Here is a 27622-nt window from a genome sequence, read left to right as displayed (position 1 = left end):
AAGAAGAAAATACTAACACGATGTGGTGGTAGGAGCATCCACCAGTTAATTTAATCTCAACTTTTCAACACCTTTGCCTGACCGTGTGTGCATTTTGGGGATGACATGCAAGAGGTTTTTAAACAACTTTAATATATTGTGAGAATCTTGAACCAGAACATCTTTTTTTCCAACTAAAGCTGCTTTATTCCTCATGGCAATTTTTTTCATAATTTTTTATAATCTCTAATTATAATCCATTTCATAATCCTCGTTTTCAATAACCGAAGTGAACAAAACTTGGGAACCTTTAAAATGAAACTTTCCAAATGACAAATCTTTTAAGGACCCGACATCCAAATGAAACCAACCATTTATTAGTCATATTACATCCTGGAACACTCAGTTAGATAAAGTTTAACTTTAAATCTCTTCTGTGAACAGTGAGTCTACAAAGTGCAGTGTAGTAACAATAATAAGTGGAAATGGAGAAAATGAGATTAAAAAAGATTTAATAAAACATACAGACCGAAACAATGGAGCAAGAAAACCACAGAGGAATTTATGTTTAGAAAAAGAAATCAAGAATCTGTGAAGTGAATCATTTGAAGAGATGCAGTTGGAAGTTTAAATGTAGTGGGTAAAAACATGCAATTTTGTGGGACAAATCTATAAATATTCCAAATACAAAGCTGGCCCTGCTAGTGAAGAAACTTCAAACTGTAAAGCAAAAAACAACTTTAAAGTGCTTCTCTATCTAGGACTCCTGCAGCTTCTTCCTTCACCGTCTGATTTATGTACACAGCATCGTTTTTCAACACGCCTTCATTTGTAAGTACACTTTAATAAGAAATATTAACATTTCACTTTCAGCTGCATCATATCCCAGCTTGAATTATACAACAAAGAAACAGAAGTAGCTCCTTAAGAACTAACACCCAGTAATATTGCTCTGGAAGAATGTGACACCTGCAGCACACAAATAACTCAATTCTCCTTCCATAAGGTTAAAGCTGTGATTAAGAAGTTATATGGTAATAATGAAACCCTCCTTCAGAAAAAAAAAACCTCTTGGACCATGTTTTTTTTAGTTCACTACTAAAACTCCTTCTCAAAGGTGAAGATCAAATCCTTCATCTTCACCTTTTATACCGAAGGATTGTATGAAACCAGGTCATTATAGCTAAAGATACAACCTGCACTGTTTAAAATGAACTACTGAAGGAAGAGACACAAATTGATTCTCACTGACCTAAAACTGATTTCTTGGATTGTTGCTTTAGAATTCATGTTAGCAACTCCTTTATTCACAGGAGGGAAAACAGAAATAAGTAACACTCTGCACAATATCAGGAAAGATATTCAGAAACTGGAAAAAAAATAAAAAATACACCACCACTTAAAAATGAAGCATCTGGACATCCAGAAACAGCTTCTCCGATCTTTACCATGTGTTTCTATATTATTCTTTAAAGGAGGGCAAGAGTCTGGAAAGAAAGGACTAAATAAATACTATTAAAAGGTTTTTACAGGTTAGAAAAAGTAGACCTCCGGTAGAAACACACAGCACAAGGGTCTACATATTTTCCAGCTTTGAGATAATTCAACTTTGCTCAAAGTGAACACGGATTCACTGCAAAATAATTCAAATCAAAAGAAGAAAAAAAACAGCAACAATGAACTGCCTTTAATGGAGTAACTCCCATGAACAAAAAAACAAATACATACAGCGCTTTGGAAAAGTATTAATATTAATATGTTACAACCACAAATTTCAAAGTATTTTACTTTTGTTATAAGTAGCGTATAATTGTGACATTGAAGGAAAATGATACAAGGTAGTTAAAAATGATGGGGTGGATTTCTATTTAGTCCCCTTTAATCTAATGCCCTCAAATAAAACCCGGTTCCAACAAGTGCCTTCAGAAGTTGTCTGATTAGTCAATAGTCGACCTGAATGTAAATTAACCATAAATCCAGCGGGAGGTTGCATCAGAGAACAGAATTATGAAGACTAGATGTGCAAAACCTGTAGATTTTGTATATTCTACAGTATAGAAAAGATGTGGAGTTGTAGCAATAAGAGGTTTATCAGGGGAATTTAATGGAAATGCACCTGACATTTTTACGCTTTATTTCAATTAATCCTTCCTCTTCCACTTCACAATTACACACTACATTGTGCTGACCTATGAGATGAAACTTTGACATAACGTACTGGAGTTATGATATGACAAAATGTGAAACGTTTAATGGAAGGTGGGTGAATATGTTTATAAGGCACTGTACAGTGGATGATCAAATCATAAGAAGATCAGAAGATTTCAAACTGGGAGAAGAGTGGCAGTGGAGAGAGGAGGAGCTCTGAAAGATGATGCATTTCAGTGAACACGAGTCAGATTTTCTGAGTTCTAGGAGTAAAGAAGTTGCTTTTTTACACCATCCACTCCAAATCCAACACCGCTGCTTCATGCATGAGGAAAGCTGACGGTTGAGCACTGCGATTGTTCAAAAACACAAAATTCTCAAGTATTTTTGGTCTAGTTTCTAGTTCAAATATCTTAGTACACACAAAATAAGACAAAAGTAACTTTCCAGCAAGATGATATGAGCTTGTTTTAACTCAAATTCCTTAGTATTGATGAAAAAGTTATAGTTTCACTAGCAGATTATTCCCTTTTTAACAAGACATGTTTCCCATGTTATAAGTGAAATAATCTGCTTTACTTTTTCATAAATATTAGGGAATTATTAACTTAAATCAAGACCCTATGTCTTGTTGAAAAGTTACTTACAAGTAAATTTTGACTTATTTAAAGTACACTAAGATATTTACACTAGAAACCAGATCAGAAAGATTTGGTGAAATGTGTTTTTGTAGTGAGGTGATCAACTTTAGCTTGTTTCTTCTGTCAATTTGTCCAGGAATTAGTGAATGTTCTGTTCCAGTGACTGAATGCACAAAATGCAGTATTCTGTGTTTTCTCCTCGTGTCAGTAATAATAGTTACGATTAGCATTGAGCTGTCGGAACATAACTTACTGCTTTTCTCTCTTTCCCCTGGAACACGGTGGAACTAGAGGGTTTTAGATCTGACTCATGAGGCCAATGGAATGCAACACAACCAGCAGCACAATGACTACAATACCCATGAGCACTGAGTGTGCTTTGAGGGCGACATCCAACAGACTGATCCTGAGGCTACAGGTATCTGTAATCAGAAGATGTCGGGACACATTTCCCAACTTCCCTGTTCCTTGGCGTCCCAGTAGCCTCCCTTATAGACATGCAGCGTCTCTCCAGACACGGAGTCGTGGATCTTCTCGAACCACAGCGCTTGGTAGTTGTCTGGATGGGCGCCTGAGGAGGAAGCCAGACAAAATAAAATCACAGTTTTAACACAGAATGTTTAAACTGCAAGTCGAGAAGCAACACATGAAGCTTTAAAGCAGTAGTATGTAACTTTTGTTAAAAAAAAATAAACAAACAAAATATATATAAATTTATTTTTAACATTTGTTGAAACTGTCATTATGTCATGGCAGTATAGTGACAGTTAATCTGAAAGAAAAAAAAAATTAAGCTACTCTGCATTCTCAAAGTGCTCTCTAGAAAACCAAGCAGAGCCAGGAGGAGGGTTTTAGCGCCGTCAATCACCACTCTGTGTGGCGCTGCTTTCATGAATGCTCATGCTAATTAGCATAGCCACCGATTACAGCAGATCAACATGTTCCTGTAACGGTAAGTCGTTTCTCCACCATTAGCACAGTTAGCAGTGTGTACATGAGATGATTGACAACACCAAGACCCTCCTGCAGTCTCTGATTGATTGTTTTTAGTTGGTAGCAGTGCATTTCTTCAGACAGCAGTAGCAGCTCAGGGAGGATGTAGAGCAGGTTGATCTTTTCACTGATTATTGGGGCATGCCATTAGCATTACATAGAGAAGAGCTATGTAATGCATGGCAGGCACCTATTGTTCTACACCCAATAGAATGTCTCTTCCTGACTACCAGGAAAAAAAAATATTGTCCAATCACCTTTTTTTTTTAATTCCACAATCTTTGTAAGGTAATTAGCATACTAAAAACTTTTTTTTTGGAAAAAAAAAATTTATTTTTGAAATATCATGTGTCCACTACAGTGGACATCGGAACCCCATACATTTGAAATTGAACCTTGATGGCAACCAGTTTGTCCCAAAGAAAATATCCAAACATCAAGATAAGAATGAATTTCACATTGACAAAACTGAGCACTGTTGCCTAGCAAGGCGGCCAAGAACCCAGAACCTGGCCCAGGGTCTTTCTGCATAGAGTTTGCATGTTCTCCCTGTGTATGGTGGGTTCTCTCCGGGTTGGATGGATGGATGGATGGATGGGTTGGCGGGAGGATGGATGGGTGGGTGGGTAAATGAATGAGTGGATGGATGGATGGATTGATAGACGAATGGATGGATGGATTGATAGATGGATGGATGGGTTGGTGGGAGGATGAATGGATGCGTTAATGCGGCTCGTACCGCTGCGTGTACCCCCACAAAAGTGGTATCAAATCGTGCGGCTCGATGCCGAGAAGGGAGCTATTACTTTTAGTGGGATTCTGAGATAAAATGACAACATAACTTGAGAAAAACGAGAAAAGTTTAGACTGAGTGTCTCACAGAATCACTAAGATTTCTCTCTGAAACACACACACAGCACAGTGGAGATCTGACTCCAAAACTCTTTTTAACTCCCCCTCACAGGCACAAATAGAGGCCTATTGATCTCAAAGTTGGTCATGACATAGACACATGCTTGCTCCAGTAAAATGTTTTCAAAATTTTCCTAGGGCTTATGGTTTTTTGTCAGGGCCCTGAGACCGACGCTGGGTGTCTCACAAGTATAGAAACAGACAGAGCCAGCCCAGGTGCAGATAATTAATTACCATAGCAACGGGTCCTAGACAGAGGCAGTGAGTAGACTCACAGCGCTGAATCAGATCTCACAATGCATTGTGGGAAGAATACATATTTCCTGTGACTTCATGTTTTGCTTACATAAAATTATTACTTCTCTGAATTTTTGACTGTAAATTAAAATCCTTAGTATAAAAATTTTATTTATTTTAAGAAATAAAGAATTACCAACTTTCTTCATGTTTTTTTTTATTTATTTATTTTGAACCATGAGTGAGAACAAAATGTGCGAAGCTTATAATGTACTGAATTTCTCTGACCTGGGATTTAGCCATAACATTTTAATATTGACTCAGTTCATGTATATACTTATGATATACTTGACAATACTTTAAGTTATGTATGTTAGACCAGCATTGATCTTTTTATCAGGACAAATCTAAAATGCTGGGACTGAAGTGATGGGCACACTTTGGCAGGCCTCTTAAAATTTCTGCAGGAATTTTTTAGTCTTCCATTACCGTTAATGCGGCTCGTACCGCTGTGTGCCCACCTACAAAAATGGTATCAAAACGTGCGGCTTGATCCCGGCATTGGAGCTATTATTTTTATTGGGAATTGGAGTTACGATGGCGACGTAAAAAGTGAAAAACGAGTGAAATTTCCAACTGCCGAAACGCAGAGTGTAACTGCCACCAAGTGCCGCTCTGTTAGAGTGAAAAATGGACTGGATTTTTGACCCCAAAATGATTTTGAAATCGCTCTCACGCCTACAAAAATTGGTCCATCGGTATGAAAGTCAGTCATGACATCGATACGCATGCCTGCTCCCGTAAAATGTTTTCAAAATTTCTCTAGGGCTGACGGTTTTCTTTCAAGGTGCTTCAGAGCGAAATCATGTCACAGGGTAACCTCAGGCACTAAACCATTCATTTTCAGACTTTTCTGAAAAATTTCTGAGCTCAGCGCACACCATCTTTCTTTCATCACTGCAATTACTCTGAGTGACCTACAGATGGTAATTGCGGAAGTATCGGAGACGACAAATAGCCCTCTCATATGCTTCAAACGGTTTTTGGATCGGCCTTACGGATCCTGAACGGGAAGCAGTTGTTCGGACTGCATTTTTTCATCAAAACTGACTGGGTGTCTCATGAAGATAGAAATCTTTCTCCACCTCTCTGTCTCACACACACAGCAGTTGGCTGAGGATTAATCACTATAGCAACAGAGAATACAGAGAAAGGCAGAGCTGCTGGTTTGGACTACAAAGACGCTATCTTTTGGCGGAACACTTTAATATAAAGGGCAGAGCAGAATGTCAGAACTGGAACACTCAACAACATGCTAGTGATGCTCCACATGCTACTGGCAACATTTAGACTAACATTAGCATTTTGGCTAATTTTAGCTTATACACTAATTTTAACATAGAGAATGGCATAAGTCCATGCTACTCAACAATGCTGTTGAGTACATTGCAGCTTTCTTTAGCATTGATGCTAATTTTTTAGCATCAAAACACTGGGTTTCAACCGACTGGGACACTTTGGCATGCCCTGGTTAAATTTCTTCAGAAATTTTCTAGTGTCACCACATAGAAGCAGTTTTAATAAATATGCAAAAAACATGTTTGTTTTTTAAAATAAAAGTTACATACTGCATCTTGAATTCAGTTCAGACGGTCATAATAATGCTGTTTTGGATTAACTTTATTTAAAACAAAGCAGAAAGAAAATGAATGAGGAGTCAGTGGAAGCAGCCAAGGTTCCATCAAACGCCAGCAGATACACAACTGTTACACCAAGCTTGTACATCTCAGCCTATGGAGCAAAATTCTACAGCCAATCACAGCTGATCTACATCCAGCTCTATGACAGGTTACAACAGAGAACAGGGCACTGTTACTTGCTTTTGGCCAGGGCTCCAAAAGGTTGTTCTTTGTCTTCCGCTGAGAGAGGGATAGTGAGACGGAAAGAGGAAATGAATTGATTGCTTAATATTGTGTAGGGTTCTCAAACCAACACCCTACAGGTGTTGGTTTGTTTATTAGAGCTATAGGGTCGATCGGATCCCATTTCTGTATCTGAGCTGATCCCCTTCCTTAAGGAAGGGGATCAGCTAAATATAAGGCTCTTGACTTATATTCATAGGTTCTTGACTTTTTTTAATTTAATTACTTTATTTTCACAGTACATGGCTTAATAAAACAGGAGTTTGTTCCTCATGTATGCACACAGTGCAGGGCTACCTCTGCTCATGATTAATTGATGACCGTTGGCAGAATTAAATTACACATTCACAAAGTAGTTTTGTTGTAGATCAAGAGGCTTTTTAGCCCATTGTACACTCAGATAAACCCTCAGAGTAAAAAGCAGAAGACTTCGTTGACTTCTGGAGTCTACAGCTCCCCCAAAGTGCTTATTTAGTGTCCAAAATTAAAATTAAATATTAAGCCTAAGGCGTTCTGGATCAGAAACTATCAGTGTCAGCAGATATTTATAAAAATTCAGAAACTGGGATTGGATCAAAACCCCCCCCAAAATTGGGTTCTGAGCATGTCTAGTTTTTACTACATGATGATTTTATCTGAATACTTGCTTTGGTATAGAGGGACAGAATGTCCATAAGGGGCTAAAGAAAGAAAAAAAAGATTAAAAGGGTGATTTTCCTAGAGTTTACACATGATATTTATATTTCCGTTAAATAAATACAACAGAGGGTGAAAGCGTTGAGGGATACTTGCATGCAACAGGTGTGAGGGGGGGAGAGTCCTCTGCATCAGCTGAGCAAACCCCAGCACAAACAGAAAATATCAGTTCATAAAACAATCCACACAATGTCGATGTGTAGTTTAAAAAAAAAAAAAAAAAAGTGCCATGCGTTGCATTAATGATTCTGTTCAGTCTGGCTGATTTATTTAGAACCAGTTCACAACAAATGTCATCTAAAAGCGTTTTAGAAGGCGCACAAATCCATGTTTAACATAATTAAGTAACTTCTGCAATCAAATCTTGATTTTAGCGGCCGTGTCTGTCTGAAAGTGACAGGAAACAAAGTCTTTATAAAATTAAAGAGTTTGCTTGGTTGTTTGTTGCTTAATCCCAAACTTTTGCTTTGACAACATTTGAGCATTTTGGCAGCAAGCTCTCCAGTTGGCTTAAACCGACACAGACAAATCTGTTGAAAAATTCATTTCCACCATGAGGACTGTAGACTTTGGAGTGGCTTCTGATCCGTTTCATTATTTTGTTCTCCAAATATGTGACCTGTAGCTTTCAAACTAACTTTATTAAATCAAAATATTTTATTTATATTGTTTTAGCTTTACTATGAATCCTAAATTAATTTAATACTGACATAAGTTTTATATCTCAAAAACACAAAGACAGGGATTACTACTAAAATGTTATTCAGTTTAACGGGGCAGAATCATGTATTTTTCAGGAACATGGTGCCAATTGGGTCTCTTTAAAAACTCTTGCTCCTTCTGGAACTCCACCTCCAGGAAGTCATCCCAATATGGCTCCTCTATTAACCCTTTAACAACATTTATACCAGCGTTTCACTGAGAAGTAGCTCCTATAAAGAGCTCAGCAGATGCTCAGTTTTACCAGGTGTTTGCTAATTGCTGTTGGCTAGTCTGAGAAACTGAGTGGGGGAGTCATGGAGGAGGCATGCTCTGTGAGGCGGATGTATGAAGACTGCAACTGAATGGTTGGCATGGGAGATTGAATAATTTCTAACACGCAAATGAATCAAAGCAACAGGAATGTTTTGTGTAAATTTCCCATGTTGTAAAATTTACAGAAATTTCTTTAAAAAAAAGCAACACAGGGCACTTTGTTCCGAGTCAAATATGAAATGATACTTGCTTTCATCAGAAACCTCACTTCCTGTGGTGCCACCCTCATGTGCAAGAGCTAAACGGAACAAATATGGATGAAGAGATGTTAAAATGTAGGGAAGAATGTTATCAGCAAGACAAAAATGAAGAGTGAACCGATTTCAACACCAGTTGCATCCTCAGACATGAACTTGGTTTAGGGATGATGACTGAAGGTGACAGAACATGGATGGACAGACGCCAGATCTGCAGATGAACGAGTTTCTCTGATCGGCTCCTACCTTCCTCAGGCGTTGGAGCCGCTTTAACTGCGTCTCTTTCCCGTTCTCGCCGGGTAGAGCGCTGCTTTTCTTCAAGCCGTTGCTTCTCTGCATTCGCTTCGTCCCAGCGACCTTCTTCCATCAGGCGCTGGTCCGGACGCCGCCGGCTGTCTGTCGGCGCCACGCCCTCCTCGGGTTCGTTCAGGGTCAACGCGAGAGAGGAGAAGTAGTACATGTTCTCTGCTCCTTCCCTGTAAGGACATCGTCAGGCAAGATCTGAAGCACCAAGCGTCACTCTGGAACCTCGTGAATTTTCACGTTCGCTCTAAATATTAGAAGGATTAGATAAAATAAAAAAAATTACGGTAACGGGTTCTTTCTCCAGATTTCTTTGGGTTTGAGGGTTTGGTAAACAGTCCTCTGTTTGCCCTCGGTGCCATTCTCGCCTTTGCTGCTTTGCATGATCCTGGAAAACTCCATCTTCTCATCCCATGTTCCTGACAGAACATAATGAGCCTTCCCGTCCTTATCCGTCACAACTCCTGTCACCTGAGAGGAAAATACCCACATTTCACATCCCGCGCAGTATTGGACAACACGGAACTGACAACACACAGTCTTTGATTCTATTGCTGGGCCCATAAGATTATGATTCTGTGACCATGGCTTGGTATATATATTTTAATACTTAATACATTAATCCAGAGTTTTGCACACATCCTTGGGGTCTGCTTCCTACAACAATGTATTAGGGCCATCGTAAACAGGGGGAAAATAAATTAAAGAGTACATTTCTCCCCAAAAGCTCAGAAATTTTGAGATTAATCTCAGAAGATTTCTGAGCTTCAAAGGTTGAAAAGACATGAAAATATTTGGATTAATCCAAAAAATGTTCTACAATTTCTGGACAAACAAGGAATTTTTTTGATTAATCTTAAAACATATTTTATAAAAAAAAAGGACATTTCTGAGTTCCCAAAGTTTTTTTTGCTAGAATATTTCTGAGATGATTCTCAAATTTTCTGAGTTATTCCTTTGTTGTTCCCCCCCACCCCCCTTTCTACAAAGCACCGAAAACGCCGCCGTAGTTTTCTCTCCTTTCAGCAGAAAAAATTGTCTAGGACCTCACAAAGGACTATAGGAGTTAACTCGGGTTAAGTTTGTAAATTGAATGTAAACACATTTTTATTTTCAAATGTAAAAACAGAGAGATTGGTTTAATATAATGTGAAATGCAGTGTGCCCAATCCTTTTAATCTACATCTGATAATTTGGCTTTGCTGCTGTCAGAATAGGTTTGCTCATTTAATACCATGCAAATACCAGAGTCATTGAGATAATCAAGAAAAATATTTTAAACCTCAAAAACTTTTTAATTTGAAGGATTTTTTTTATTATTTCAATGTAGAACACGGATTCAAGACAGAAAAATTACCAAAATCCTGTTCCAGGTTCTGAAATATTAAACACGTCACAGTACATCTTCCACCTAGAACCTCTGGAAAAGATGTCTGCAAAAACCTTAAAATGCTGTTTTCCAATCTGAATCCAACAGAACAGAAAGAAGTGCTTCAGGCAAAGGAGCGTGCTCCTCAACCAGAACGCTGGCTCACCTTCCGGGGTACATCTCTAGAGAAGTAGCTGTAAGGAGCAAACTTGAGGTGGCATCGATCTCCTGTCTTGTGGTTCACCACATCGATCTCTCCTGACTGACGGAGGAAGTCGAGTCAAATACAAAAACCACTGAGGGTTTTTACACAAAAGATCATTTTCATACAACTGCCACCGCTACCTGATCAATCCACAGTTTCCCAACGATGATGTTGTGTACAGTCGTCGTGACTTTTTTCCAGGAGTAGTGATTGTTGCTCTTATCAAACATACACTGGATGGAGCCTGGTGACAGATAACCGGAACAGAGGTTTATTCTACTCAAAAATAAATAAATAAATAATACCGTAATAATAAAAAAGAAGAACAGCCAGGAGGAGGGTTTTAGCGCCGTCAATCACCTTTTTGTCTCTTACGGTCATGACATAGTCACAGTTTTAACAATCATGTAAAAAAAAAACAACAACTAAGTTTTGTAAAAGTTACATACTACAACTTTAAAAAAGCTGAATATCGATCAATGCTCGCTTGTTGCCATGGAAACACTAACTACTCCCCACTCAGTTTTACAAAATAATGCCAAGCTAAAAGAATTGCACGAAACTGTCAAAATTCGCACAGAAACATAAAGGTAGAACCCTAATAATATGCTTAGACAGTTTATCAGTTACAAAAATAAAGACAAATAGTTGATTTAGGGATTAGTTTCACTTTAAACGACAACTATACAAACAGCTGAAAACTTACCCAGAGGCATAATGGAAAGGTATTTTCCCCGGAACTTGCTGGCCAGTGTGATTTCCTGTCTGAGGGTCCAGCCCTTCTCAGAGAAGGCATGGTGGGCTGCAGCTGGTGGGTGGTGGCTCACCTGAGAGGGGCGGGGCCATCAGGAAGACATTTAATCATTCATTCATTCATTGCTGAACACAACACTGAACAGAAATAACCGGCATAATCTAAGCAAACAGCTCAGGTGTGTATGTATATTTTTTGCAGACCTGTTCACAGAGCGAGCGGTAACCGGACTCTCGAAACCGGTCCAGCTCAAAGGTTTCTCCCAGTAAGGGGTTGAAGGGCTTCCCCGTGCGGTGGACCGTGGTGGAGTAGGACGAGACAGTGAAAGCCGCTACGTAGCACATCTGCTCTAAAGAGCTCTGACACTTTGCAGCTTTGTCCAGGAGCTCGTAGTACTCCAGGTCTTCAGACAGACGCTGAAGCATCGACAGCGGCTCATTGAAGTTCACCTGGAAACGCAAGACAACAAGGAAAAAAAAAACTTTGTTTTACTTCAATTAGGGGACAAAAAAAAAAAAGAAAGATCCAAGATTTCAGGTGACGGATTGATTTCTTACCGGCATCGGTATCTTTGAGAGCTCCTTCCCGATACAATTCTTCATGATGCTCCACAAATTAAGGTAATAGTTGGGTTTGTCGGGAATACGAGTCCGTCTTTGTCTGACCGGCTCCAGTTCAAGAGGCGGAGAAGACTCAGAATTAGACGCCAAGGACATTTCGTCATACTGATTGGGGAAGAATAAAAGGGGGAAACATCTGGAAGGTTAGTGTAAAGTTAGCCCGTTAAGTCAATGCAGATCAGGAGAGAAAAACGAGAACGTTACCGACTGGTCGTCCATTCCCGTCTCGTTGCTTATCCCACTGATATTGCTGCCAGATCTCCTAGAGAACAGAGACGAGAGAAGACATGACGCATCGCTGGAGTGAGGTACTGCAGAACACAATATTTAGAAAAACAGAAAAAGAAGATCAACCTGTGGTACTTGGGATCAGCAGGAACAGTAATAAATCCTGTTGGGTCTTCCATTGCATCGAAGAACTCGTTGTCATCGTCCTCATCACTGGCATCGCCCTTTCCTGAAACACCGCCTTCAAACATGACAGACAATAAAAACATAATAGAATGAGAGGATAGTTGAAAATATACTTCCAAAATATTTTACATTTTAAAAAAAAATCTTCTGAGATCAATCTTTTCATTTTTCTGGCCGACTGAGTATAAAAGAAGAGAAGAAGAGAGAAGAGTTTATTATCTCTATGTTTCAAAAATGACGACACCAACACGTCGATGTATTTTAACTGAGTTAATGTGGTGAAGGCAGTAACTCAACCTTTATCTTTAAATCTAAAATGTTTAACAAACGATTGAGTAGTTGTACCTAGTAGATCAAATGTTACCTGACCAAGAGAAGCGATCTACTCGCTATGACAACCAAAGAGGTAAAGTCATGTCAATCATCAGTTGTCAAATCACTCAGAACTATTTTATATGGAAACAGGAAGTAGAACCAACCTGGAATGAACATGTTTGAGAGATTTCAGCTTTCTTCAGAACCATTCTCTGTGTTACCACATCTGAACAGGAAATGGTTTGTTTACAGGTAGAGATGGAAGGGAGGAAGTGGTCACACATGGGGAATGCCAATACTTTGTTGACCCAGTTCAGGAACAACAGGTGCAGTTTGATTTTGAAATTGATGTGCACTTATCTGAGCTCTCTCAAACACCAAAACAATCTGGATTTAGAAAAAAAATTCTGTGTTTTGATTAGACAAATTTCTATATTTAATTAATATCACTGTAAAAAGTCATTGAGATTTTATACTTATTGCTAATTTAATAAGAAAGTCCCAACTGGAAGCTACTACATTGTTCCATACGTCACCAAACCTGGACAATGATCAAATCAAGCGTTTCCAGAAGAGATGCAAAACTTTCAGGGTCTAGTGATTCAATTCTATTATTATTTTCAGAGACACAATTCGATTCAGAACATATTTTTTGTGCATTTTGAATAGATTCTGAATTCCCAGGACTAGGAATTGTAATTCTCAATAAAATGAATTTGTTTCTGCACCTTTAGTTTCCAGCCGCTTAGACTGTGTAGGATTTCTGGTAACAGACTAAGAAGACAGAAGTCCAAAATGAGAGCCTTACTTTTAATGCTTAAGTTGGGATTGCTGAGGGAAGGTGGCAGAACAGTGGCGCCTCTGAATGCTCTCTCCAGATGGTTGTGCTGTTTGGCTAGTTGCTCCAGTGTCTCCTCCAGGCGAATCCTCTGCTCCCTCTCAGTCTGTAAGGCCTTCTGCCAGCGCTTACTGTGGCTCTGGGCGATGGACAGGAAGTCCCTGCAGGCCTTCAGGATGAAAACTCTGTCATGTCAGGAAGAAAAACTCAGAGCAGCCTCAGCAGCTCTAAACAGACTAAACCTTACATTGATCATGGCGTTGGAGGTGATTCGGAACAGTGTGGCCCTTTCTGTGACCTGTCTGATCTTTTCCCCCATGTCCGTTCCAACTTGCAGCCCCTCCAGCTCTGATAAAGACCTAATGTTTTGTGAAAGCAGTAAAAAAAATAAATAAAAATAAATAAAGCAAGAATGCTAATGAATCATTTGCAGCTTTGTTTCTCCTGGATGCTCTGTAGCAGACGCTAACCTTTGGAGAGCAGAGCCATGTTTAACAATCAGATCGTTGCAGGTGGTGAGGTCCTCCACCTTGCTGCCCAGGGTGCGCAGCGTGGACTGGACTTCTGACGGATGAGATCCTGCGGCCTGTGTGGAGGCAGGGGTTGCTGCAGATAACTCATCAGCAGAGTCGTCTGATGACAAACACAAGCAGCATGTCGTCTCTGAACGCAACGAGAGTGATCGTGACGCCTGTCTTTATCGGGCCTTTTGTCTCACCAGATTCGTCCTGCATGCGCACGGCTTTGGCTTTGGCAAGTTCCAGAGCGGTGATCCATCGTTGGCGCTCGATTTCGGAGCTGGCCTTCAGGTGGTACGTCTGCGCCCCCCCGTTGGAAATGACGAAATTACAAGAGTCCTCCACGGTGATGTTGGCGGTGGCCAGGTTTATGGTGCCTCTGCAGGTGTGACCCATCTCTGCCTGACACCTGGAGACAGCACCACAGTGGAGAGTCAAAAGCATCTGGTTTCAGACACACAACATTTCTGCAACATGAATGTGTGTGTAAACAAAAACAAGGGAAAAAAATTACTTAAAGGAGATCCAATTTTTAAACATAGCTTTTTGGGGTTCTTCCTCTTAAAACAACAGTCTAAGTTTTGTTTGAATATAATCTTAATTTACCTGCATTTATACAAGTAAATTTCAACAAAATATTCCATGTTTGCGTACTGTTTGTTTGTGTCCACCAAACTATTCTTCCACTCAACTTTATATATGCACACACACACACACACACACACACACACACACACACACACACACACACACACACACACACACACACACACACAAACACGCGCACATAGCTTTTTATATCACTTCCAATTTTTACAATGCCTGTCTGCTCTTTGACTGACAGGGGCATCCAAATTGCATGATATAAAATAAATTCATTCAATCAAGTCCAAAAGAATTAGAAAACTGGATGCTTTTAAAAAAAAATATAATAAACATGAAAAGTCTTTTTTAAGTTTTGGACCTATTACAATAAATAACAACCCTTTCCTACAAAAAAATACAAATTAATCTACCTTATTTGCTTGATTATTGTTTTCTTATTTATTTTCTTGGCCCATGAGTTCTTTTGACTTGATGATTTTGGCCCATATGACAAAACATTTGGACCGTGAGTCAGCAGTTCTGACCATAATTATGTAGTTTCAGTATTAAAAATAAGCTTTCCACTACATCATACACAATTGCTAATATTCTAGCATTATTTCAATAGAAACAAAATGTAGCGTTTTCACAATCATCCAAACTGACAGAAATAAATGTCTGGCTATAAACCACTCTGAGCGTAATGAATCTATATACTAGATTTGGAATAGACTTTATTTACATGAATAAAATATTTGAAAGTAAAATGTTGTTTGATACCAACATATAATAAAACCACTTTCTATTTTTGAGGTTCCATGTACATTAGCAGATAAAGCAACCTGAATATTTCCCCCATCGTTTTACAGGTTTTATACATTATTGTACATTTAAATCTGTACTCCTCACCTGTAGTAAGACAGCAATCCGTTGCTGAGAACAAACCATCGTCTCTGGTAACCTTTTATGTAATTAGTCCATTTGAAGAGCCATCCCTTGTACGTGTCTCCAGGGGTCGGGGTGGTAGGAGTGGGGGGTTTGGGCTCAGACATCACAACTACTTGTGATTTCACTCAGCGAGTTTAAATCCTGGAGTGTGACAACACATATTAAGCATGTACAAACAAATAATTGCAAAACATTATCTTATATATATATATATATATATATATATATATATATATATATATCTCAGTGATTCTTGAGAATAGGGACAAAACAGGTCCTATGGATAAAGCATGAAATTTGAATAAAATATACACAAAATATATTTTTTTCAAATATCTAACTAAACTAACCTGGGTCATGTGAGCACAACAATGTATATTTTTCTTTTTTTTGCTGAATATTTTTTTATTTTAAACATTGTAGTTGGTGGATGATGCATGTAAAAGCCCTTGTCCAGGAGCAGAACTCAATACATTCTTATAGTTTAAAACAATTAAAGAAATACTAAAATTATATATTATGACAATTAAGTATAAGTAGTCATATAAATAATTATAAAAGTATCTATAAATTGAATTAAAAATAATTTTTAGATATTTTCCAACTCCGTTGAAATTTGTCCTTAGTTTTTGTCAACACCGTGAGAAATGAAAAGAATGTAAAAAAAATCAGGCATTATTGGGGGGCACCAGAACTTCTGAGGACCCCATGACGTTGTCTTTTCTCTTCCTTTGCTAGGAGGGCTAGTTAGCTCCGGTTAGCTTAAGTTATTCTTTAGTTTTTTCTTCTGTTTTATTCCTAAGTTGTTTGTCACAACCATGATGTGTCAACTCCATAACTGACAATTTACAAAACTTTGATGAAATTTTGCGAAATAAAAGCTTAATTTTGGTATAATGTAAAGTAGAGGTGTGCCGATCGATCGGTCACCGATCATAATCGGGCCGATTTTCGTGAAAAAGTGCATGATCGGTGATCGGCGATCATTGTCTCTTTTACCGATACCCATCACCTGCTTCTCATTTCGCAGCCTGCCTGTGCAGCTGGTCTCCTCTTTCCTTCACACTGCGCAAACGCGCAACAACAAATCTTAAGCGATGTGGAACTATAACGCACTGAGTGAATGGGGAAGTTTGCGTGTTGTGGGGAAAATTGAAGCACGTCAAAAATGCATCAACACAAGGAAGCTAATACGACATAAAAACAATGCCATACTTGACGGAGTTTGGCTACATCGAGGCTCACACTGCAGTAAAAAAGACATACGGAGGATCAGATAGCAGGTAAAGCAGCGCACAGCTACAAACACTCACCTGGATTAGCATGACGGTCAGAAAGCTAAACAAATAACCTGCAAAATTATTTAAGTCTTCGAGCTGCGATGTAAGACGCTGGTTCTGCTCTCGCTGTTGAACCGCTGCTACGCTACAGGTAGTAATATTTGACAGACGGAGCTTCGCTTCTGCTCCACCTGGTAGTGACTCTCACACCGAACCTCTGCTTAAAGCTGCAGCATCTAACTTAAAAAAATACATTTTACCTACATATTAAAACTTTCGCTGTCCTAACATGAGACAGATAATCTGTAAAAAAAATAATCGATCTTCTCCCTGTTCTGCATAATTACTCCGCTCAGTCAGAAACAGCCAATCAGAGCTAGCAGTAATCAGCTAGCCACCATGCTAACAGGAAGTTTTCATTCAGTAACTGGATTGTTTATTGTAATGGAACCTGTTTTTGCCTTTGAATGTTAAGTTTTATACTTGAACTTTTTGGCAATGTTGAGAGGTTTTATTTTGGCTCTTTGCATTATTTAGCCTCTTCAGAGCTTTCATATGTTTTCAGTCTGTTAAAGGTAGTATTATCAATACCAGTACAATTTGCACATTGCCTGTTTAGTTTTCTTCTTGGAAAAAGTTATTAAAAACAAGTTTTTGTCTAAATTAAGGTGAATTCATGGTTCCTTTTTCCACATAATGTAACCGGTAGTGTTTGATAAAAAATAAATAAATAATAATTATGTGATCGGTATCGGTGATCGGTATCGGTGTATCGGCCCTCATGGGTGATCGGTATCGGCAGGAAAAAAACCTGATCGGCACATCCCTAATGTAAAGATTTCATGGACCTGACGAGCTACAATATGGCCTCCTTCAGAATAACATCATATAAATTGAGGTAGTTTGGCATTTCGTCAACTCCGTCAGATGTCAACTCCGTCAGAGTTTTTCTGACTCTTTCAGTGAAATTGTTGTCAAATCTCACTTAATTGTGCAACTAATTCATTTTAATGTATTTTACATGAATTGCATTACTTCACATGTACCAAGTTTTTCATTTTACTCACTAGTTTGTCACCACCTTCAGTTCTGTGTCAACTCCGTCATGCACTGTCAACTCCATCAGATGGACTTTTTCTTGTTTTTTGTTTTAAATAATATTTATTTTATTTCTTGAGAAGCATTTGTCTGTAAATTGAATAAAAATATCACTAATGGGGTATTTTAAAAATCATTTTAGATTTATTTTTGTCAGATGGTGATGACAAAGTTTTGGGTCAGGTCGATTAAAAATGTAATTTTTTTTTAAAAATTCGCAACTGGGAGCCTGTACCTTAGCATCTTCATATTTTCTAAACATTATTTGTCATATTTGCATACATAAGGTTGAGAAATAATTTAAAAAAAAAATGGGAAAATTAAAACCCATTTTGTCCCTATTCTCAAGAATCATATGAGAGATGCACACACAGTCCAGGCCAGTTGCATCTAAAATTGAACAGAATGGCACAACTTAGAAACAAAACAAGAGAGATCAGATATTTTATTTTACTGGGAGATTCAACACTAAAGCTCTGATGAGGGAGATCAGACTTGGATTTAAAAACTACAGAAGAAACCAAAACAATTCATATTTATCCTGCAATACACTAAAATTTATAATGTGAAATAAGATTGGGCCTGTTTGCCAAGTGGAAGATCCATTGTTTACAAAGAAATTAGTCACACTGGCTTTAATTTAAAAGTATTAAATAAAAAGTGGAGTGAATACAAACATATGTTACAGTTTTTAGATTTGAACTTCAAACTAAATTCTGAAAAGCCTGCATCATTTTACTACCTCTTCACAAATATGCACAAATTTACACTTTGCATACTCTGCATCTGCTGCTGTTTGTGTGTAGTTCTTACCTTGTATATTTAACATTACTGCAGTTTCTATTTTAGTTTTATTATTACCAATCTATAGCTGTATCTGTTTGTTTCTTTGCTGCTGTTACATTGGAGATTATCTATTTACATATATATATATATATATATATAAATTTCCTTCTCCCCCTCTCTCTTTCATCCTCTGAGCTCGGGTCCTCTACCAGAGGCCTGGGAGCTTGAGGTTTCTCCTCCAGTATCTTGGCTGTGCCTAGAACTGCACATTTCTGGACTGAGATGTCTGATGTTGTTCCTGGGATCTGTTTTAGCCACTGCTCCAGTTTGGGGGTGACTGCCCCGAGGGCCCCGATGACCACAGGCACCACTGTGGTCTTCACCTTCCAGGTCTTTTCCAGTTCCTCTCTGAGGCCCTGGTATTTCTCCAGTTTCTCCTGCTCCTTTTTCCTGATGTTGTAGTCACTTGGTATTGCTACATCCACCACAACGGCTTTCCTCTGTTCTTTATCCACCACCACAATGTCCGGTTGGTTCGCCATTACCATCTTGTCTGTCTGGATCTGGAAGTCCCACAGGATCTTAGCTCGGTCATTCTCCACCACCTTTGGGGGTGTTCCCCACTTTGATCTCGGGGCTTCCAATCCATATTCTGCACAGATGTTCCTGTACACCACATATGTCAGAGTCAAGGCCCGCGGGCCACATCCGGCCCGCGAGAAGTTTTTTTGCGGCCCCTGGGATGATCTTGATTTATTATTAGAACCGGCCCGCAGACCGCAGCAAGCCGGCACAACGTCTGAAAAAAAATATCTTCCTTATTTGAACTGTAAGTAGTTCTTTAAATGTTCTGTGAGATGATGTACTTACCCATGTATCCATAACAACCGGAACTTTCAATATCCACCAAGTTATTGCCGAAATATACCGTCTATTAAACGAGTGCCCCCCGGATTAATTACATTCTCTGCAGCTGCAGCTGCGAAGTTACCGTATTAACCCGATACTTGCTGGAAAGTGCAACGTCTCCCCTTTCAGAAACCGTTGGAATTTTTCCACTTAGCGCTACGTGTGGCGGAATTACGGTACTGCAAATTTAGATGTGTCGCCAGCGACACATCTAAATTTGCAGTACCGTAATTCGCCGGCGACACATCTAAATGCCTTGACTCTGACATATGTGGATTAGTAGATTTTTGCACTTTATTTTATTGTATTTCAATCCAATTATATTTTAAAAATATTTCAGTTGTGTCTGTTGAAAATTAAAGATTACTGACAGAGCCATAAGAAAATATTGCTTTATTTATCTGATCATATTGGAATATATTTGTTAGGTTTTCAGTAGGTTCAATTAGGTTCACTAGACTATATGCGTCATTTAAAAAAATTTCAATGAACATTCGATCAGTCCGGCCCTCGGCTTGTAGCTAAATTTTTTATTTGGCCCTCCGTCCATTTGACTTTGACACCCCTGCTGTACACTATGCCCGCCACTTGGTTATGTCGTTCCATGTACGCTTTCCCTGCTAGCATCTTGCACCCTGCTGTTATGTGCTGGACTGTCTCAGGGGCCTCCTTGCACAACCTACACCTTGGGTCTAGTCTGGTGTGGTAGATCTGAGCCTCTATTGCTCTGATCTACCACACTGTATAATTAGCTTCAATGTGGTAGATCAGACTGATCTACCACACCGAAGGTGGTAGATATATATATATATTAGAGATGTGCCGATCAGGTTTTTTCCTGCCGATACCGATCACCCATGATGGCCGATACACCGATACCGATCACATAATTATTATTTATTTATTTTTTATAATAAACACTACCGGTTACATTATGTGGAAAAAGGAACCATGAATTCACCTTAATTTAGACAAAAACTTGTTTTTAATAACTTTTTCCAAGAAGAAAACTAAACAAAACAGGCATTGTGCAAATTGTACTGCTATTGGTAGTGCTATCTTTAACAGACTGAAAACATATGAAGGCATAAAACCTCTCAACATTGCCAAAAAGTTCAAGTATAAAACTTAACATTCGAAGGCAAATACAGGATCCATTACAATAAACAATCCAGAGTTACTGAATGAAAACTTCCTGTTGGCATGGCGGCTAGCTGATTACTGCTAGTTCTGATTGGCTGTTTCTGACTGAGCGGAGTAATTATGCAGAACAGGGAGGAGATCGATTATTTTTTCAGAGATTATTTGTCTCATGTTAGGACAGCGGAAGTTTTAATACGTAGGTAAAATGTATTTTTTTAAGTTAGATGCTGCAGCTTTAAGCAGAGGTTCGGTGTGAGAGTCACTACCAGGTGGAGCAGAAGCGGCGCTCCGTCTGTGAAATATTACTACCTGTAGCGTAGCAGCGGCTCAACAGCGAGAGCAGAACCAGCGTCTTACATCGCAGCACGAAGACAAATAATTTTGCGGGTTATTTGTTTAGTTTTCTGACCGTCATGCTAATCCGGGTGAGTGTTTGTAGCTGTGCGCTGCTTTACCTGCTATCTGATCCTCCGTATGTCTTTTTTACTGCAGTGAGCCTCGATGTAGCCAAACTCCGTCAAGTATGGCATTGTTTTTATATCGTATTAGCTTCGTTGTGTTGATGCATTTTGACCTGCTTTAATTTTCCGCAGCAACATGCAGCAAACTTCCCCATTCACTCAGTGCGTTATAGTTGCACATCGCTTAAGATTTGTTGTTGCGCGTTTGCGCAGTGAAGGAAAGAGGAGACCAGCTGCAGAGGCAGGCTGCGAAATGAGAAGTAGGTGATCGGTATCGGTTAAAGAGACAATGATCGCCGATCACCGATCATGCACTTTTTCACGAAAATCGGCCCGATTATGATCGGTGACCGATCGATCGGCACACCTCTAATATATATATATATATATATATATATATATATATACACATACACACACATACATATATGGGTGATTCTATAATTGGAGATACATTTGGCACTTCAAGAAATGACAAAAAATTTTCATTTCTTAAAAAGTTTCTTAGGTAAATCTGTAATTGCCAAACATTAGCTACATATTTTATAATTTTTTCTCAGGAAAAAAACGTATGTGTTGCGGTATGTTATGTCAACTCTGTAACGGACAATGTCAGTGAGTGAAAAAAACAATAAATTCTAGCAGACTAAAATATTTTTATTCCATTAGACCAAGTGTCCTACTACCCAAATACTTTAAATTGAGATGTTTTACTTAAAAATACATTTTAAAAAATCAAAACATACTCAACTTTTCACAGAGTTATTTGCATAGTTTTTCATTAAAACTCATTGAAAACCATCATTCTTTTAGAAATAAATGGTCAGCAATACTAAATCACAGCAGAAGTCAACCAACAATGTATATGGTGCTCTAGACAACAGTTTTCCTTTTTTTTGTGTGAAAATATGTCATGAATATGTTAACTCTGTTACCTAACAGAGTTGGTGTTAGTAACAGAATTGACAGGACCATAATAATTTAGAACTAAAAACTCTGTTACCATCAACTCTGTTACCCTATTTGGTAACAGAGTTGATGGTAATAGAATTGACCATTTCAAACATTTTTGTTAAAAGCTTCACTTGTGAGTAGAAATGCTGAAAATACATGACACCAATGAGATAATGGTTTAAAAACCATTAAATAAACTTGTCTCTGATCAAAAATCTGTGGGTTTTTTCTCATTATAATTTGGTAACAAGATTGACGTTGAAAAAAATAACCCCTGGTGATTGTGATATTTAGACTAAAATATTTCCCAGAGAATGGCACAAAGACCTCTGTGTGTTTGGGGTCTTATCAGTAAAAGTAAGTGACCTAATTTTATGCAGTTTATACAGCCGTAGAAGGCAATTTCACAGACTTACAGGGACAAAACCATATGGTAACAGAGTTAGCAGAAAATTCTCAGACACATTTTTTCAAAAATAAGGGTATTTTGAGTTAATTTAATGTGATGTTATTAAATTGACCATTTAGGCAGTTTAAAAAAAGATAGAAAAAACAAATTTACAAAAGAAAAATAACATAGGTTTTTGCATCACTTTTCATGTTAATAAAAACACAGTACCCAACTTGGACAACAAGAAGTCTTGGTTTTTCAGCTATATAAAACAATTTTAAATGTATTTACCTAAATGTTTTTACTTGTTAAATATTATGATCCATTAAAATGAGTAATAAATTACTAAAGCAAACCTACTCAGTTCCCATAACAGAATATGTACAGTTGTTCCTAAAGACGACATTCAGGACCAAATGATCACCGTATGGATACCGGTGGGTAAGTTACAAGTGAAACAGACGCCAGAGCTCTTCACTTCAAAGCTACTTAAACTCTGGCTGCGTTTAAGCTCACAGCAAGCTAAACCAGATGAAAACGAGTTTAAGCCTTGCGCGCCCGAGAAGCTAACTATACGAACTGAGCAACTTCACTAAATGTTTTTATCCCATTTTCAGAACTAGGTCAACCATCTCTAGGTCTCTTACCTGTCCGCAAGCATCTCCTGTAAGAAGACAGGACGAAGGAGCAGAAGCGTTAGCTGTGCTAAATACTTAGCAACGCGTTGTGCATCGGAACGGTGTCCGGCCAACCTCTTTAATCGTTCTTATTAGTTCCGCTGAAGACTAGCTATAAAAAAAAGAAAAAAAAGAAAGAAAAAAAGATAACCGCGATGGATCAAATCACGTCAACTGAATGTAGAAATAAACTTTGCAGATTTTTTTTTCATAATTACTTTTAAAAATACTTTCATATACAGGGCTGACATATCAAACTGCAGTGATATGTTAATAAAAAACAACCAACATTGCAAATACAGCAAATCTATTAATTAAATTTGCAGTGTTTTCTATTGTATTTTGAGTTTTTCAAAAAGAATTCAAATAAAAGTGTATATTAAAAATAAAATGCAGCAAAACATAAATGGTCTATCTAATTTAATACTTTCAACCTAAGATATTCTTTGATGCAATTTATTAGATTTTTATTATGTGATATTTTAAATGTAAAATATCTGATATCTCATTTGAGGGTGTTGCTGTTAAATCAACTTGGTTAAAATCTCTATTTCATTCCATTTTTTTAAAATGTGTAATATTTAAAACAAATGGGAAAATAAATGTGTTCAATTTTTGTTGACTATTCCAGGCTAAATGACTAAATCATATTTGTAGTCATTTAGGGGTAGGATCTAAACATTGTCAAAGCTACTTCTATCATGTCTATGCATAACAGAGCCAAACATCTCCATAGTTAAATGAAAGACAGCTCAATTATTTAATATAGAACCAACCCAGTTTGCAAATTCTTTGTAGTTTTATGTCAACCGAGCTGTTTAATACAACTGTATTAATAGTCTTCATATTTTATCCAGTTACACGTCAGATAAGCTGCATAAAGTGAATTTGACCCGTTTAAAAAAAAATCAAAGTTAAAACCACTGAGAAGAGCTTCATAATTTCACCAATCTTTATTTTAAAACATGTTCAGAATTTTAGATGCATTTTTCTCTTTTCTATATCCAAGTTCAAAATTATGACACTGACTGTATCTTGCAACTGAAAATATTAACAACACAAATAAAACTGTCTTATAGTTGCACTGATTTTATTCAACATTTTTATAATCTGATTTTTTTTTTTTTTTTTTTTACCAGCTAGGACAAAAAAAAAAAACAAGGAATTATCTAAAAAGATCTCTGCGTATGTCTGTGTGTTTCTATGCTACACATCGGACCAGGAAGTCATTTAGTGATGTTGTTTGCATTCATGCTCTTCCCACTCCCACTAAGCACTATGTATGGGGTTTTCTGAGATTTCTGCTTCTCCTGGAGCAAAGCCACCGTCCCGAGAGGAGTATCGCTGCTGCTCATCTTCTTCAGCAGCGCCTCTTCCTCCAGCTTTTTCATCCTCTTCTCTGTCTTCATCTTTCCAGAACCCTTCCCGTGGAATCGGTGCGACAGCTGTCTGAAAGCTTCCTTCGGCGTGAGCTTCCGCCCGGACTCATCCACGTACTCGATCTTGACATCGGGCTTATAGCTGTCCTTCTCCTTGAATTCCTGCGTGAAGCCTCTGTACTCTTCTCTGCGGCTGTACTTGTCATCGAAGCCCATCTTGTCCTCAATGCAGTAGTTGTCATTGGGCAGGGCACCCTTCGGTGCCTTGACGCGGGCCACCTTTTGCATCTGGGTGTCCAGCAGGCCTTTATTGGTGCACAGCTTCAATGCAGCTGCGAGGCCGGAGTTAACAATGGGCTCCTCGTCCAGAATAGTGGCAGAGGCCGTGGAGAAATCCGCCTGTTGCTGCTCTTCATCCAGGTTAACGGTGCTCCATCCGACGTTCTCGTCAATTTCAGAATCTGAACCTCCGCCGTCATCTTTTTCTTCTTCGTGCTCAAAGTCCATGATGTCCTCCTGGTCCTCCCGGTTTCCAGACAGTCCGTACGTTGGAATGTCCCCCAGAGTTCTGCAGAACTCTGAGGTGGCATTGAAGACGATGTTGTTCTTCTTCTCGGGATCGTGGTCGTCGTCGCCTTTAGCCAGTACTTTGATCTGCGCCGCCACCTTCTCCCCAGAGTCTTTGAGAAGCCGCTTCTGCCTCAGCTTCCTCTGCTTCTCCAGCTGCTTCTGGAGCTCCTGCTCTGCCTCGTCCTCCTCAATCACGGCCGGCTCAGGAGGAACGTAATCATCTTCGTCACTAATATCCATCTCTGCCGTCCTGATGTCATCGGACATTTGGGGCAGTTCGTGCGGCCAGCTGCCACCATCTTTAACTTTCTCTTCGCTCTCCTGTTGTTGCTCCTCCTCCGCCTGTCTGTGGCCTCTGCCTCGCGCCCTTGAGCCGAAGTCAGAGGTGCGGGTGTCGTCCAGAAGTTCATCTGCGATCGTCACCTTCTCTTTCTTCCTGATCTTTTTGACTTTGCGCTTCGTCTTCTTGAAGCCGACCATCTCCTGAGGCGTGTAGTACTCGGAGGCGATGGTGAGAGCAGGCATCTCCAGGGACTGAGCCTGATTCCGCAGCGTTTCTTTCATCGCCTGAAGCTCGCGCTCTCGCTCCCCATCCGCGAAGCCCCAGCTGCCCAACCGAAAGCTCTTTTTCTTCTCACCCTCGATTTCTTCGTCGTACTTTGAGAGCACAGTGTGCGGCTTGAAGGTGACCATATCGTCCACGCTCTCCTCTTCCTCGTAGGGCTTATAGTCGGGCTTCTTCTTCTTCAGCTCCACGTTCTTTTCAGCTTTCTCCTTGTCCACCAGTCCCACGTTTACCAGCACATCTTCCTCCTCTTCCAGCACACCTTTGTCCTGCAGGGTCAGGACAACAGTCTGGCCCTCGGTGAAGGAGTCCACCTTGTGCTGCACTTTGAGACCCTTCAGATCTTGTGATGAATAAGAGTCCCGCTTGCTTTGGACAAACTCCTCCTCCACCAGGCTGCTGACTCCAAACTCTTCGTCCATCTCTTCCAGGAGCTTGGCTCTCTTCTCTGCCATCTCCTTCTCTTTGGCCAGCTTCCTGCTTTTCTCCACCCAACCGGCCGTGTCGTCCAGCCAGTCATCGTCTCCGATTGATTTGACTTTACCCAGTTTTTGATTGAGCAAGCGCTTTTCTTTCATGGCAGCGAGCTTCTCTCGCATCTCCTTCTGCTGTCGGATCAGAACGGGGTTGATGGTCTCCGCCACCATCGGCGCCTCCTTGGTTCCCAGCTCCTTCTTGCCCTCGTTCAGCTCTAGGGGCTTCAGGCCCAGCTTAGCGCGCAGTTTGTTTGTTTCCTCGATGCTCAGGGAGGCATCTCCGCTGGTGCTCTGGGGCTGGATCTCTGCGCCGCTCTCCTCATAACCAGGGTCTACCTTCTCCCTCTTTACTCGGGGCTCTCCGCCGCCTCTTTCGGCCTTGCTGTGGCTCTCCCGCCTGCTCTTTTCTCTGGATCTGGAGCGCTTTCGTCTGTCTTTATCACGGTCTGACACATCTCTTTCTCTCTCCTTGTGGCGATGTTTCTTATGTTCGCGACGACGATCCTCTGCGTCCTTGTCGCGGCTCTTTTCCTTGTGTTTTTTAGAAGAGCCCATCGCTTCCTGTGCTGGTTACAATTATAAGGTCCAAACGAGTGGGTGCGCAAAGGCTGAATCGCTTACAGAGTCTTATTTAGATGGGTTAGCGAGGAAAATGCTGCTAGCGTTCACTCTTAAGCTAGCTAACATTAGCTTCAGAGGCTAAATGAACCACGATGACAACTCACTCATTTCGAAGAAACTTAGATCTTGTTTTCGAGCTCTGATATCCACAAAGCGCAAGTTAAGTTGTTTGAGCTTTAATAATTTGTGTTTTTCAGTCCAGTTTTACAATCCACAACCTTTCACGACGCTAAAGTTGAAACGAATGTCGAACGACAACCTTTTTCTTCTTTTGCAGTTATCAGGCGGCTCGCAGAGCATTATAAGGTGAGCTAGCGCCACCTAACTGGATTGGATTCCCAACAGGAGATGCACTCGAAAATATTGTTCTTTCACGCGTCTTCGTTAAAAAAAATTATGAAGAAAAGCCATGTACATTGCACAGTCTTTAAAAGTCAGTACATATGTATTTTATTCTAAACAAGTGCACTCAATTAGAACAGCCTTAATAACAAATAAATGTGTGCGTGAATGAACATGACTGACTTCATATAAAGCGCTTTTGAGTATACCAATAAAGCACTATTTAAGTCTGATGTAATTTCATTATTATTATTATTATTATTATTATTATTATTATTATTATTATTATAAGCAGTAGCATAAAAATAGTTGCGGTCTAATTTATTTTGAAGAGCCAACTC

General features: G+C 39.3%; 2 protein-coding genes across 3 annotated transcripts; both read right to left on the bottom strand.

Moving 5' to 3' along the window:
- Positions 1 to 334: 334 nt before the first annotated feature.
- On the bottom strand, positions 335 to 23612 carry LOC106906083 (oxysterol-binding protein 1-like). 2 transcript variants are annotated; one of them, XM_088008786.1, is made up of 18 exons: positions 23299 to 23612; positions 15591 to 15770; positions 14297 to 14505; positions 14049 to 14211; positions 13826 to 13937; positions 13549 to 13747; positions 12366 to 12480; positions 12216 to 12273; positions 11949 to 12116; positions 11595 to 11840; positions 11344 to 11464; positions 10778 to 10881; positions 10599 to 10694; positions 9350 to 9534; positions 9007 to 9236; positions 8754 to 8801; positions 7625 to 7663; positions 335 to 3339 (listed from the first exon to the last, which is right to left on the bottom strand). In XM_088008786.1, exons 2-18 carry the CDS (start codon positions 15731 to 15733, stop codon positions 3197 to 3199), a joined length of 2379 nt encoding a protein of 792 aa, XP_087864912.1. In that variant the 5' UTR covers positions 15734 to 15770; positions 23299 to 23612; the 3' UTR covers positions 335 to 3196. The 2 variants fall into 2 exon arrangements, with proteins under 2 accessions (XP_087864912.1, XP_087864908.1); XM_088008782.1 differs by lacking the exons at positions 7625 to 7663; positions 8754 to 8801 and having other exon boundaries at positions 23299 to 23601.
- Positions 23613 to 24262: 650 nt separating this feature from the next.
- Positions 24263 to 27228, bottom strand: sart1 (spliceosome associated factor 1, recruiter of U4/U6.U5 tri-snRNP). The gene has a single exon (XM_015012522.2). It carries the CDS (start codon positions 26871 to 26873, stop codon positions 24555 to 24557), a length of 2319 nt encoding a protein of 772 aa, XP_014868008.2. The 5' UTR covers positions 26874 to 27228; the 3' UTR covers positions 24263 to 24554.
- Positions 27229 to 27622: the final 394 nt, after the last annotated feature.

Source organism: Poecilia mexicana, unplaced genomic scaffold (assembly GCF_051168715.1).
Source record: "Poecilia mexicana isolate PSO_F unplaced genomic scaffold, ASM5116871v1 scaffold_2, whole genome shotgun sequence".
Lineage (NCBI taxonomy): Eukaryota > Metazoa > Chordata > Actinopteri > Cyprinodontiformes > Poeciliidae > Poecilia > Poecilia mexicana.
The sequence above is the reverse complement of the archived record's forward strand: the minus strand, read 5'-3'. Positions and strand labels throughout refer to the sequence as shown.

Bases quoted from the DNA above. Each gene is read 5' to 3' on its own strand.
- LOC106906083 (XM_088008786.1), bottom strand. From the start codon at position 15,733: ATGTCTGAGCCCAAACCCCCCACTCCTACCACCCCGACCCCTGGAGAC. The intron at 11,465-11,594 runs GTCTGCAAAAAA...CGCCCCTCTCAG, and splicing joins ACCGCTCGCTCTGTGAACAG to GTGAGCCACCACCCACCAGC. The intron at 10,882-11,343 runs GTAAGTTTTCAG...ATCTGTCACCAG, and splicing joins CCTTTCCATTATGCCTCTGG to GCTCCATCCAGTGTATGTTT.
- sart1 (XM_015012522.2), bottom strand. From the start codon at position 26,873: ATGGGCTCTTCTAAAAAACACAAGGAAAAGAGCCGCGACAAGGACGCA.